The sequence below is a fragment of the Nicotiana tomentosiformis genome, chromosome 6 (genome assembly GCF_000390325.3).
Source record: "Nicotiana tomentosiformis chromosome 6, ASM39032v3, whole genome shotgun sequence".
NCBI classification, from domain to species: domain Eukaryota; kingdom Viridiplantae; phylum Streptophyta; class Magnoliopsida; order Solanales; family Solanaceae; genus Nicotiana; species Nicotiana tomentosiformis.
Window position 1 is genome coordinate 642,406 of NC_090817.1, and position 13,572 is coordinate 655,977.

General features: G+C 36.2%; 1 protein-coding gene across 1 annotated transcript; it reads right to left on the reverse strand.

Annotated features, from left to right (window-relative positions):
* Positions 1 to 10,375: 10,375 nt before the first annotated feature.
* Positions 10,376 to 13,321, reverse strand: LOC104120107 (tetraspanin-8-like). Its single transcript, XM_009631803.4, has 2 exons — positions 12,639 to 13,321; positions 10,376 to 10,877 (listed from the first exon to the last, which is right to left on the reverse strand). Exons 1-2 carry the CDS (start codon positions 13,137 to 13,139, stop codon positions 10,575 to 10,577), a joined length of 804 nt encoding a protein of 267 aa, XP_009630098.1. The 5' UTR covers positions 13,140 to 13,321; the 3' UTR covers positions 10,376 to 10,574.
* Between the last annotated feature and the right edge of the window lie 251 nt (positions 13,322 to 13,572).

Sequence of the window (13,572 nt, forward strand, 5' to 3'; positions counted from 1 at the left end):
ACGACAAACGCAGCAATGTTCTTCTTCATATCGTTCCACTAGTACACATCCTTAATGCCATGATACATCTTCGTCGACCCAGGATGAATGGAGTACCACGAATAATGTGCCTCTGACATAATCCTGTGACACCTTTAGTGGCGACCTAGTTATCGCCAAAGAAAGTTGACCTAAAACGTTGAGAAAATAAGCTTTAGTTAGGCTGCCAAATGTAAAGGCGACATATGATATCACTTCTTGACGACTATAGTAGTGCCGCAGAAAGTCGTCACTTAAAACGTTGAGCAAATAAGCTTACTAAAAAACGACATATATATATATATATATAACATTGCCTTTATTGGCGAATATTGGCAGTCGCCACTGAAAGTCATTACTTAATATTTTTTTGCTATATTCAACCCTTTATGCACAGTCATTACAACTATTTTCAACTCTCTGCTGCACGAACAATTGTACAGTGGAAGGCAGTGACCGCCAGAAAATTATCTATACTATAAGGCAAAATTTAGTTTGTACCTAAATAATTTATTTTTTAAATTCCCTTGATATAGCCTAAAAGTGTAGCTCATTGGTATAGGGATTATAAATATTTGTAAGGTCCCTAGTTCAGTTCTTATTGGCCACAACCTGTTTTACTTTTTTACTTTTTTTTAAAACTCTTTAGCGAAAATTTTACCTCCGCCACTGGTAGGAGCGAAAATTCTACCTTCGTCACTGATAGGAGGTATATATATATAATCCCCTTGAATTTCTCTATTCTTCAATTTTACTGTTAAAATAAAATGTGAGAAAACTGAAATCTCTTAGTAATACTTAATTAAACTGACACAATTGTATGTACTATATTTATATTAGAACCGGAAGAAGTGTTAAAGCAGTGCCTCTTGGTTTCTGTCAATTGCTGTATTTTTACTATAGTAATTAATAGGTTGTAGGCCAATTTGTAAGTAAAAGTACTTTGCTTTTTTCAAAGATGTTTAATTCTAATAATGTTGTAATTATTTCTCTATTTTTTCTTCCTTGTGTTAAAGGCGTGATATTAGGATTGTATAGTGTGCTATAGGGAAAAGGCCAAGAATGATGACAGCACTTCTCATAAACAGCAATATCGATTCTTGAATCTGAAAAGAGATAGGATACACAAGTAATTTTGAAGAGCCCCTTTTGTCCAGGAAATCTCCGAGCCAGATGATAAATGAGTAATTATTTTGTTGTATCGAGAACTCATCTCTATACCAAGAAAAGCTTCAATAAAACACAAAGTATATAGTATAATCGAAAACTGAGATCTACCCGTGTAATATCTCGTAATTTTTTTAAGAAAAGGGCATATTGGTTATTTTAGCAAACTAATTAAAAAGAAAAAACCAAAAAAGGGGGATTAGGGCCAAGGCCCATTACTGGAGGCACAAAAAGGCAAAAGCCTAAGCTTAGAAGCCATTAAGCTTGGCAGAAGCATTCAAGGCAATTAAAAAAAAAAGGAAAAAAAAATCCTTGTCAGCCACTTTTGAGAATAAAAGGAAACATGAGGTTTTAATTTTCTGCCATTGAAGAGGACCACAAGTATTCGACACAGAAAGCTAATTAAACAGAGAAGAAGAAGGTAGAATTCTAAATTTAATTCATAGATTTGATTCATAAATTCCATGGCTATAGAGTTGGGGTTGAGAGTTAATTGAAGAATTAATATTTATGAAATAATAGAGTCCATGAAATATTTCATGAATTGGTGAATATACTATATGTTTAGGGTTGTAAAATTATATATTTGTGTATATACCAATAAAAAAAAGGATATTCCTTTAGAAACTTTTCTGTTTCGTTAGTGATTGGTAACCAAATATGATTGCTACTAATATTAGTGATATTGAAAAAAAAAGATTACAATGAAATTTTAGAGTTGTGAGTAGGGATACTGAAATGGGTCTTGATATTTCAAGTAGAATAAGAGGAATTATTGGATAAATATAATTCGACGAATTAAGAGCCAAATATAAAACTCAGAGGATTGGGTATTCTAAATTAGTGATGAATTTAGCCTAAATGGGGCATTAACACGAGATCGATGTTGATGTGGTTATAGATTGATTGAAGAAAGTAATACGGATCGTTCGAGGTGACGAGTTTGGTATTTCACACGAGTACGTGAGTAGTAATCTTACCGCAATTTGTGATTTCATAACTTGCATGATTTACACATGATTTTTAATATGAATATGTTACCGATTATTTTGAGTTGCATATGGGACAAGTCTTTTACTCGATATGATACCGAAATAGTTATTTGAGATGATTACCGTTATTTTAAAAATTCTTGTTGTCACTAGATATGTTTTACCGTTACTTGAATTTACGGTTATCGAAATGAAATTACATGATTTGATAAGAACCGAAATGCCTTATATTGTTTTAAAATATTTTCTTATGAGTATATTTACAGAGACAAGTATAAATGGGAGTAGACTTTGAAGGATCCCGTAGCTAATGGCGGATTCGTTAGACCTAGTGCACCTTGTAATTACCGATTACCGTTACAGCCCTCACTAGTGGGAAGGTAGAACTAGCATACCGTTACTGATTTCCCTCGAGTAGGGACTACCGTTATATTTTACTTCTTGCGAAGAAGTCCACAGTTATACCGATTACATGATCCGTTCATTGTAACCTCCCAAACATGAATATTGATATTACACAGTATTTACCGAGCTTATTAACAAATTGTCAATTAATTTATATTACATGAAAAACATGATAAGTCTGATTATTGTTTTTGTTTCTGAAAGGGCATTCTTATGATATTTTCTTTTTAATATATATACTAGCATGTTTGCTGACTTGTCCCCAATAAAAACGGTTATGGTTAAGTGTTATTACTCACTGAGCTAGCGACTTATTCCCCGCTATTTTTTTTTACAGAGACAACAGTTGATGTGAGCGAGGATTTCGTTAATTAGAGCGCATAAGTTGATAGTTCTTGGTGAACCTCGCACTTGTTCGCGTGGGCGGAGATTTTATTTATTGTTATGGCCTTTTCTTTGAACTCTTAGAGTCGCTCCATAGTCATTCTTTTAGTGTCATAAGTATTCTTTTGTTATTATAGACATATGTTGAGTATCGCTCATTCTTATCAAAGTTGGAGATAAATTAGTATTTCTAGTTGTTAGTGGGTGGACTTTTAATGGTAGATATTTCTTTTGGTTAATTGATAAAGTTACTTTTTTTTTAATTGATATTAAGATGTTGGTTGTTGATTTGAGAGAGTGAAATTTTTGGGATAGTCCAAAAACAAGAAAAACTCTGTTCAATTTTTTGTAAAATACCGATGAGGCTTACTTGGGGGCACATTCTCCTAAGTGCCGGTCATAATCCTAAATTGGGTCGTGACAAAGTTGGTATCAGAGCTTAGGCTTTAAGTCCCGAGTCATGGAGCAGTGTTTAGTAGAGTCTTGTTTATGGGTATGTAGGCGCCCATACTTATGATCTTGAGGCTACTGAACATCTAGTAATGTTTTCCTTCTTTCATTCTTTGATCGTGCGTTGAGATAACTTGAGATTGACTTTGGAGTATTTCTTTCGCAGATGGCTAGGACACGCACACCCTCATTTGCTAGACGTGGTACTACCCGGGGTGGCGGTCATGTTGGTGTTCATCAAACTAGAAGACAGGCTACTCCTCAGCCTTAAGTTGAGAACATGGGTCAACCCCAAGCTACTATGCCAGATCAAGTGCAAGAACTGGGGGTTCAGGATGCTCCATCACCAGTGCCAACTGTTGTACCTACTGTTGCCTTACCTACAGACGTAGTGGTAAGGTTATTGAATGTGTTAGAAGCATTGGTGCCTACACAGGGTGGAAGTTTAGCTCCTCGGGCTACTTTACAGACACAAGCACCTGCACAGACTCAGACTTTCGGGAATAAGGAAGTATCCCTACAAGAGTTCCTGAAATTGATGGTATGAAACTATATTGCTAGGAAGGCCAGCAGGAGTAGCCCCACTGACATGGGACGAGTTCAGTAAGTTGTTTATGGATCATCTTCTTCCAGATAGCCTAAGGCAAAAATATTCTAGAGACTTTGAGAGATTAGTTCAGACTCCAAATATGGATGTGTCAACCTAGAACACGAAGTTTTGTAATCTGGTGAGATATGCTCCTTACTTAGTGCCTACCCATGAAGCTTGAGTTCGGAGGTTTGTTGATGGGTTGGTTGGTCGTCTATACACTGCAGTAGCCCTACAGATAAAGACTTTGTCCTACACTGATGTAGTTGATCTCATTGGAAAGATTAAAAATAAGGGACGTGATGAGCGTGCATCTAGTGAATTACGTAAGAAGGCCAAGACGGAAGGATCTTTCAATGGCAGTTTTAGTGAAAATCGCAGAGCAAGAAATCAGGGACAACAATAACAGGGTTCTCAGACAGGGACATATTTGTCTTCACAGTCCGCATACAGACCACATTGCAGACATGGTACTAAGGGACCATCATCATCATCATCTGGACATTGTAATTCTGGGCAAATATATGCCACTGCTCCAGTCTGCCAGACCTGTGGTAGATCACATTTGGGCCAGTGTGGTGTTCTGATTGGAGAGTGCTTTCGATGTGGCTAGTTGGGACATCACTTGAGGGATTGCCCTCAGCCTTAGAGGAATTTCAACCAGGATTCTACTCATTCAGCTGCACCTACTCAGACTACTCGTAATACCTTAGGTGCTACAGGTACAGAAAATAGAGGTCGAGGTACTGGAGATCGTGCTACTATGAATCAAGGACAAGGGAATGCTGGTAGAGGTCAGGCGAGAGTTTTTGCATTTACTAGATAGGATGCTCAGGCCTCGAATGTAGTAGTTATAGGTATTCAGGCCTCGAATGTTGTAGTTATAGGTATTCTTTCTGTCTGTTCATTTGATGCACTTGCGTTGATTGATCCGGGATCTATTCACTCTTATGTGACCTCGTACTTTGCTTTGAGGTTTAGTAGACAGCTTGAGCTATTGAATGATCCTTTTCTAGTTGCTACTCCTGTTAGGGAGTCTCTATTAGCTAAATATGTGTACCGTGCTTGCCAGATTCGGGTTGAGGGTAGAGATACTCTAGATGACCTTATTGTACTTGATATGATTGACTTTGACATGCTGATGGGAATGGATTAGTTATCTTCTTGCTATGCTATCGTCGATTGTCATACAAAGATAGTTAAATTTGAGATACCAAACGAACCCAGTTTTATTCTAAGAGGGAGTCAGGTTCCAGAGATTTGTAAAGTTGTATCCTTTATGAAGGCTCAACGACTTCTGAAGAAAGGTTGCTTGGGTCTCTTAGCTATTGTAAATGACACAAGAAAGGAAACAGTTAGTATAGAAAATGTACCAGTGGTGAGAGAATTTTCGGATGTATTTCCTGAGGATTTACCAAGATTGCCTCCAGTACGAGAAATAGATTTTGGTATTGATTTGCCACCTGATAAAGAAGAAAGACGGATCCCTGAGAATGTGCATTGACTACATGTAGTAATAGTATTTATTGATGATATCCTGATATATTCTCGTAGCCAATGTGAACACGAGAATCATTTGTGAACTGTGTTACAAACATTGTGAGAACATCGACTTTATGCTAAGTTCTCAAAGTGTAAATTTTGGCTGGACTCAGTATCATTTCTGGGGCATGTGGTATCAAAAGATGGAATTATGGTAGATCCTATGAACACAGAAACTGTGCAGAAATGGCCCAGACCTACTTCTCCTATAGATATTCATAGCTTTTTAGGCTTGGCAGGCTATTACAAGCATTTTGTGTAGGATTTCTCCAGAATAGCAGTGTCACTAACCAAGCTAACACAGAAAAATACAAAGTTTCAGTAGACACAGGAATATGAGCAGATCTTTCAGAAACTCAAAACATGTTTGACAACTGCACCAATATTAGCCTTACCATCAGGTTCTGAAGGATTTACAGTATTATGTGATGCCTCAAGGGTGGGATTAGGATGTGTTCTCATGCAAAATAGTCGCGTTATAGCTTATGCTTCGAGACAATTGAAAAACCACGAGCAAAACTATCCTACACATGATTTGGAGATGGTTGCAGTGGTATTTGCTTTAAAATTTTGGAGGCATTACCTATACGGTAAAACTTGTAAGATTTATACTGACCATTAGAGTTTGAAGTACATTTTTCAGCAGAGGGATCTAAATCTTCGGTAGCGTTGATGGATGAAACTACTCAAAGACTATGATTGTTCTATTTTGTATCATCCTGGCAAAGCTAATGTGGTCGTTGACGCATTGAGCAGAAAATCTATGGGAAGTTTGGCACATATAGTTCCTGCAAGGAGACCTTTGATTGAAGATATGCATAGACTAGAGGGTACATGTGTTAGATTTAGTGTCGGAAATTCAGAGGCATTATTGGCTTGTGTTCAGGCTAAGTCTTCATTCATCGAGCACATTAAGGCCACCCAATAAGAGGATGAGCGATTTTGCAAATATAGAGATGAGGCCTGAGCTGGTAAAAGCAAGAATATGATTGTTGAAAGTAATGGTGTTCTTCAAATGGGTGACAGACTATGTGTCGCAGACGTAGATGGGTTGAGGCATGCTATCCTTAAAGAAGCTCACAACTCTAGATACACTATACATCCTGGATCCGCAAAAACGTATCATGACCTAAAGCAATTTTATTGGTGGGAAGGTATGAAGAAAGATGTTGCTAACTTTGTTTTTAGTTATTTGACTTGTCAGCAGGTCCAGGCTGAGCATCAGCGACCCGCAGGACTGTTACAACAAATTGAGATTCCAGAGTGGAAATGGGAAAGAATTACTATGGATTTTGTGACTGGCCTACCCCGTATTCTTAGAGGTTATGATTATGTATGGGTAATTGTAGATCGATTGAAAAAATCAGCACACTTTTTGCCAGTAAAGACTACATATGGTGGAGTACGGTATGCACAGATATTTATGAACAAAATTGTCCGACTTCACAGAGTTCCAATAACCATCATCTCTGATAGAGGATCACAATTTACCTCACACTTTTGGAAATCTTTTCAAGAAGCATTTGGTACACGAGTAGATCTTAGTACTGTATTTCATCCACAGACAGACGGGCAGTCTGAACGTACTATACAGATCTTGGAGGATATGTTGAGATCTTGCATTCTTGAGTTTGGAGGTAGTTGGGATGCTTATCTACTTTTAGCTGAATTTACTTACATAATAGCTTCCAGTACAATATTCAAATGGCACCGTACAAAGCACTGTATGGTAGAAGATATCGTTCTCCTATCAGATGGTTTAGAGCTAGTGAGACTAACTTATTGGGACCCGACTTAGTACAAGAAGTTATGGACAAGGTCCAATTAATCAGGCAAAGATTGCTCACGGCTCAAAGTAGACAAAAGTCTTATATAGATAAGAGAAGAAGAGATTTAGTATTCGCAATTGGAGACAAAGTGTTCCTACGAGTCTCTCATATGAAAAGCGTAATGCGGTTTGGGAAAAGAGGCAAGTTAAGCCCCAGGTTTATAGGACCGTATGAGATACTAGACTGAGTGGGAGCTGTGGCTTATTCATCCAGTGTTTCACGTCTCAATGCTAAGAAAATATATATCAGACTCATCTCAGGTGCTTGAAGTACCTTTTATATTTTTGATGAGAAGTTGTCTTATGAGGAGGAGCCGATGACAATTGTTGATAGACAAGTAAGAAAGCTACGTTCAAAGAAAATTGTGTTCGTGAAAGTCATATAGAGAAACCATACAGTTGAAGAAGCTACATGGGAAGTGGAAGATGTTATGCGAGTCAAGTATCCTTATTTATTTTAGTCTACAGGTATATACTTGGGTTAAATTCGGGGACCGAATTTTTATAAGGTGGGGAGGATGTAATATCTTGTAATTATTTTTTAGAAAAGGGCATATTGATCATTTTAGCAAGCTAATTAAAAAAAATAAAAAAAAAAGGGGGACTAGGGCCAAAGCCCATTACGGGAGGCACAAAAAGGCAAAAGCCTAGGCTTAGAAGCCATTAAGCTTCGGCAGAAGCATTCAAGGCAATAGAAAAAAAGAAAGGAAAAAAAAAATCCTTGTTAGCCACTTTTGAGAATGAAAGGAAACGTGAGGTTTTAGTTTTATGCCATTGAAGAGGACAATAAGTATTTAACACAGAAAGCTAATTAAACAGAGAAGAAGAAGGTAAATTTCTAAACTTAATTCATACATTTGATTCATAAATTCCATGGCTATAGAGTTGGGGTTGAGAGTTAGTTGAAGAATTAATATTTATGAAATAATATAGTCCACGGAATTCTTCATGAATTGGTGAATATACTATATGTTTGGGGTTGTAAACTTATATATTTATGTATATACCAATAAAAAAAAGGGATATTCCTTTAGAAACTTTTCCGTTTCATTAGTGATTGATAACCAAATATGATTGCTACTAATATTAGTGATATTGAAAAAAAAGATTACAATGGAATTTTATAGCTGTGAGTTGGGATACTGAAATGTGTCTTGATATTTCAAGTAGAATAAGACGAATTATTGGGTAAATAAAATTCGACGAATTAAGAGCCAAATATAAAACTCGGAGGATTGGGTATTCTAAATTAGTGATGAATTTAGCCTAAATGAGGCAATTAACACGAGATTAATATTGATGTGGTTATAGATTGATTGAAGAAAGTCGTACGGATAGCTCGAGGTGACGAGTTTGGTATTTCACACGAGTACAGTGAGTAGTAATCTTATCGCAATTTGTATTTTCATAAGTTGCATGATTTACACATGATTTTTAATATGAATATGTTACCGATTATTTTGAGTTGCATGTGGGACAAGTCTTTTACTCGATATGATACCGGAATAGTTATTTGAGATGATTACTGTTGTTATAAGTATTTTTGTTGTCACCAGATATGTTTTACCGTGACTTAAATTTACGGTTATCGAAATGAAATTACATGATTTGATAAGAACCGAAATGCCCTATATTGTTTTAAAATATTTTCTTATGAGTATATACGGATTACAGAGATAAGTATAAATGGGAGTAGACTTTGAAGGATCCCGTAGCTAACGGCGGATTCGTTAGACCTTGTGCACCTTGTAATTGCCGATTACCGTTACAACCCTCACTAGTGGGAAGGTAGAACTAGCATACCGTTACTGATTTCTTTCGAGTAGGTACTACCGTTGACTTCTTGCGAAGAAGTCCACAGTTATACCGATTACATGATCTGTTCATTATAACTTCCCAAATATGAATATTGATATTACACAGTATTTATCGAGCTTATTACCGAATTGTCAATTAATTTATATTACATGAAAAACATGATGAGACAGATTATTGTTTATTGTTTCTGAAAGGGCATTCTTATTATATTTTCTGTTTAATATATATACTAGCATGTTTTCTGACTTGTCCCCAATAAAAACAGTTGTGGTTAAGTGTTATTACTCACTGAGCTAGCGACTCATTCACCGCTACCTTTTTTTTTACAGAGACACCAGTTGACGCGGGCGGGGATTTCGTTAATTAGAGCGCACATGTTGATAGTTCTTGGTGAGCCTCGCACTTGTTCGCGTGGGCGGAGATTTTATTTATTGTTATGGTCTTTTCTTTGAACTCTTAGAGTCGCTTCATAATCATTCTTTTAGTGTCATGAGTATTTTTTTTGTTATTATAGACTTATGTTAAGTATCGCTCATTCTTATCAAAGTGGGAGATAAATTAGTATTTCTAGCTGTTAGAGGATGGACTATTAATGGTAGATATTTATTTTGTTTAATTGATAAAGTTACTGTTGTTTGAATTGATAGTAGGATGTTGGTTGTTGATTTGAGACAGAGAAATTTTTGGGATAGTCCAAAAACAGTGTTAACTATGTCCAATTTTTTGTAAAATACCGATGAGACTTATTTGGGGCACTTGCTCCTCCTGAGTAACTAGATTGGTCCAGTTCTAGCCCCACGAAACGTCCCAAATGAAGATTGAACAAACCAATTCACGAAAAATATCATAAGAGGACCTTTCCATCAGATTAGATAGATATGTAGAAAAGAAAATTTAACGATACCACAGTCAATTGGCATGTCTCTATCCGTCCCCAACACAACAAACGGCCATAAGACATTAACTTCTGTGCCTCATTTACAAGATATCCATTGTCACCAGCTAAAGATGAACAGCTTTTCTTCTTGACTCTTCACCATCCTTTCACAAGTTCAAATCAAGAAATACCAAATTCTCCACCACACCAAATAAAACAACCGTTTGTTAGAAAACGATGTAAGACTGGACGAATTCATGATTTAATCAAGGAACAAAGCACTCGTTATCTCCAACCAATTGTCATATTCTAAACAACGAACTCTGTATTAATTGGAATTCACATATATCCAAAGTAACCAACTAGTCCAACAAAAGTCGAACAAATACTCTGTACAGGAAAGAGCATTATCATACTAAGCGTTCTACTCCATATAATACGCGACAAAAATCAGAACTGACCAATAGGGTATGGTGAAAGCACTATAAGATTGAAGTAACACTCTCAAGGGTAACGCTTATAAGAATTGTCACGCCTGGTGTTTCTGAAGGCACAACATCCAACAGAGTAAACGATGATGAGGAAGACGAGGAATATGATATTGAGTACGGCTACTCTCTTCCAGTCACTCTTGATATTGTCTAGCAGCCCAGCTTTGCAGGATTGGCAGCCGTAACACAAGACATTCGGATCGTTGTTCCACAGGCCACAGTCTGGATTGGTTGAGGATGAGCTTGCAGTCCTGGTCCAGTTGGTCGGGCTCACATAGGCAAAGTTGCAGTCGTTTGATGGCTTGCAGCAACCAGACTGCAAGAGTTAAACATGTCAGGAACCATATATAACAATTAATTAAATTGGGTAAAAATAAACAAAATGGGGCATTCCCAATTTAACGAGACAGGAGAGGGGGTCATGGGGAGAAGGGACGATGGAGCAATAACACGAACTTCTGGTGACATTAGATTCAATAACAAATCAACAAGGAGGAAATGCACATCTGTTTGATGGCCACAAAAAGGAGGAAACCATAGAACAAAAATAGAGATAGAAGCTTAACTTTTCAGCACTTTATGCTTATTGCTACTTTTTATCAGTAAGCCAACTGACTGTAAGAGTTATTACTCTAAAGACATCCTTGAGACAGAATAATTTATTTGAACACAAACATCTTTTCTTTAGTTTTTTTAAGTTGTATAGAGACACAACCTTAGCAGCAGAACGGTTGCCTAATATCTTAGTGAATCAAACTTCGAAGTGCATTTCAGAAAACCAAATTATGTAAAATTTCAACTGCTCCAAAAATCCAACAGAAATTGCATGTTGACACTCACCAAAATAAAAAAAAATCCAGTCAACTCATCAAACTTTCATGATATCCTATAGGATAAATAGTGAAGGTATATAAAATAAATTATTAGTTAGAAAAACAGTTGTAAAACTTCAGCGTCAAAGTTTTAGGCGTAGCGTATGCAGTATTCAAGGGTAAAATTTCACAAAAGAGGATGCTTCGCTTAGAAAAACAAAAAGGCTTCTCCACATCTCTACTCAAGAACCACAACCACTTAATGGGAACTGAAAAAGGTGCATACCTTTACAGATAAAGCTTCAACTTGTTTTTATAGAAGAATCAAAATCTATAGGCTCTCTACTCTACATAAAATAAACCAGAAAAACTCATACAGTGTATCATTACTAAAGAGTATATCCTAAAAGTCATAGGTCTTTCATTATCAATTAATCAAACGAAGAATTGGAAGAATGAAGGAACAAGAACAAAGCCACTTTCCATGGCCAACCTCCAAAAATCAACGCCGATCTAGAGCAAAACTGATACTTAACCAGATTACAAACACATGCTTAGAAAAAACTCTCAATTTATTAATGTGCCAAAAATTACTCATAGAAAAATGATGGAATCAATTTTATATTGGAAAACCAAGCTATGCAAACTTTCAACTGCTCCAAAAAAATTAAGCAGAATTGATATATGGAACCAAAAGAAGATCCACTCAAGTGCAGCCGAGCAAAAAACAAACAACAAAAAAAAAGATCTATTTCAAGTCATCAAACTTTCATGACTACAGATATGCTAAAAAGTGAAGGTATGCAAAATAAATACTTAAAAAGAAAAATAATTCTCAAATTTCGAGTCGAAATATACGCAGTATTCAAAATCTAAAGGCACAAAAGAATTCCACAAAAGATGATGCTTTGCTTAAAGGAATAAGAAGGCTTCTCAACATCTTTACTCAAGAACCACAACCACTTAATAGGAACTGAAAAAGGTGCATACTTTACAGAAAACGCCCCGACTTGTTTTTATACAATAAAGTCAAAATCTAAAGGCTTTCAACTTTATATAAAGGTAAACCAGAAAAACTCATACTTAGGAGGAGTATATAACTACTAAAAGGTCATGTCCAAAGTATGAACAAAGCCACTGTACATGGTCAAAGTGATAATAACCAGATTATAAACACACATATATACATAGATCAAAAGCTCTCAATTTTTAAATTACACCAACAAAATAATGCAATCAAATACAAAAGTTTATCAATTATATACCTGAAGAGCAGAGAGATGTTTTTTGTAAAAATCTTCAACTTTTGTGCTAGACCCATCATCAATCAAAGTTTTGCAGATCTTACTATCCTGCAAACAACTCTGAATCTTACCCCAATGATTATTAACCCTTTTCTGTAACCAATTAGAATAATCACCAAGCCTATACTCTTTATACCCTTTACCAGAAAGTGCTTCACCAGCCCCTTTATTAGTCACCACAAATGCAAAAATAGTGAAGCAAAAGATTAACAAAATCAACAAGAACATAACGAAAAGGTAAACCCAAAGAAGCCATGAAACTCTACAACAGGAACCAATTAATCCAGCTAGTGAAACTAACATGACAAATATTCCAAGTGCGATCACAGGCTTTTCAAGAAACCTTTCGCATTCTGTATTTGCTTGCCTTGATAGCCATATCCCTCCTGCTATAATTGGGATTGAAATGAGAAATGTGATTATGTTGAGAATTCCTACTAAATTGTTACTCACACGCACCATTTTATTTTCAGAATCAAGAATTGATTTTTGAAGAGAAAAGTGGTAAGATTTCAGCAAAATGAGCAAACCCCAGATGAGAAATTGAGGAGGAGATGAAGAAACCGAAGAGGTAGAAAAATGTTGTGATTTTGGTGACGTTATAAGAAGGTTGAAGAGGTATATATGGTGTTTAATGGAAGCAAAGAACAAGTCTTTAGTCTCTAGTGTGGCGCGTGAGATTTCCGTGTGGGACTGTGCGAGTGGGGTTGAAAGGTACTAAAAGAGTTGAATGTGGGTCCCGGTGACTTTTCGGATTTTTTAGCGTAATCATTTGGAAGAAGACAAAAAGGATAAATCGAAAAAAAGAACTAGTCCTACTAGACTGCTAATTTTTTTTATTTGATTTGATTTTCCACCTGCAAATGTGAAAAAGAAAAAGGAAGAAAATAATTGA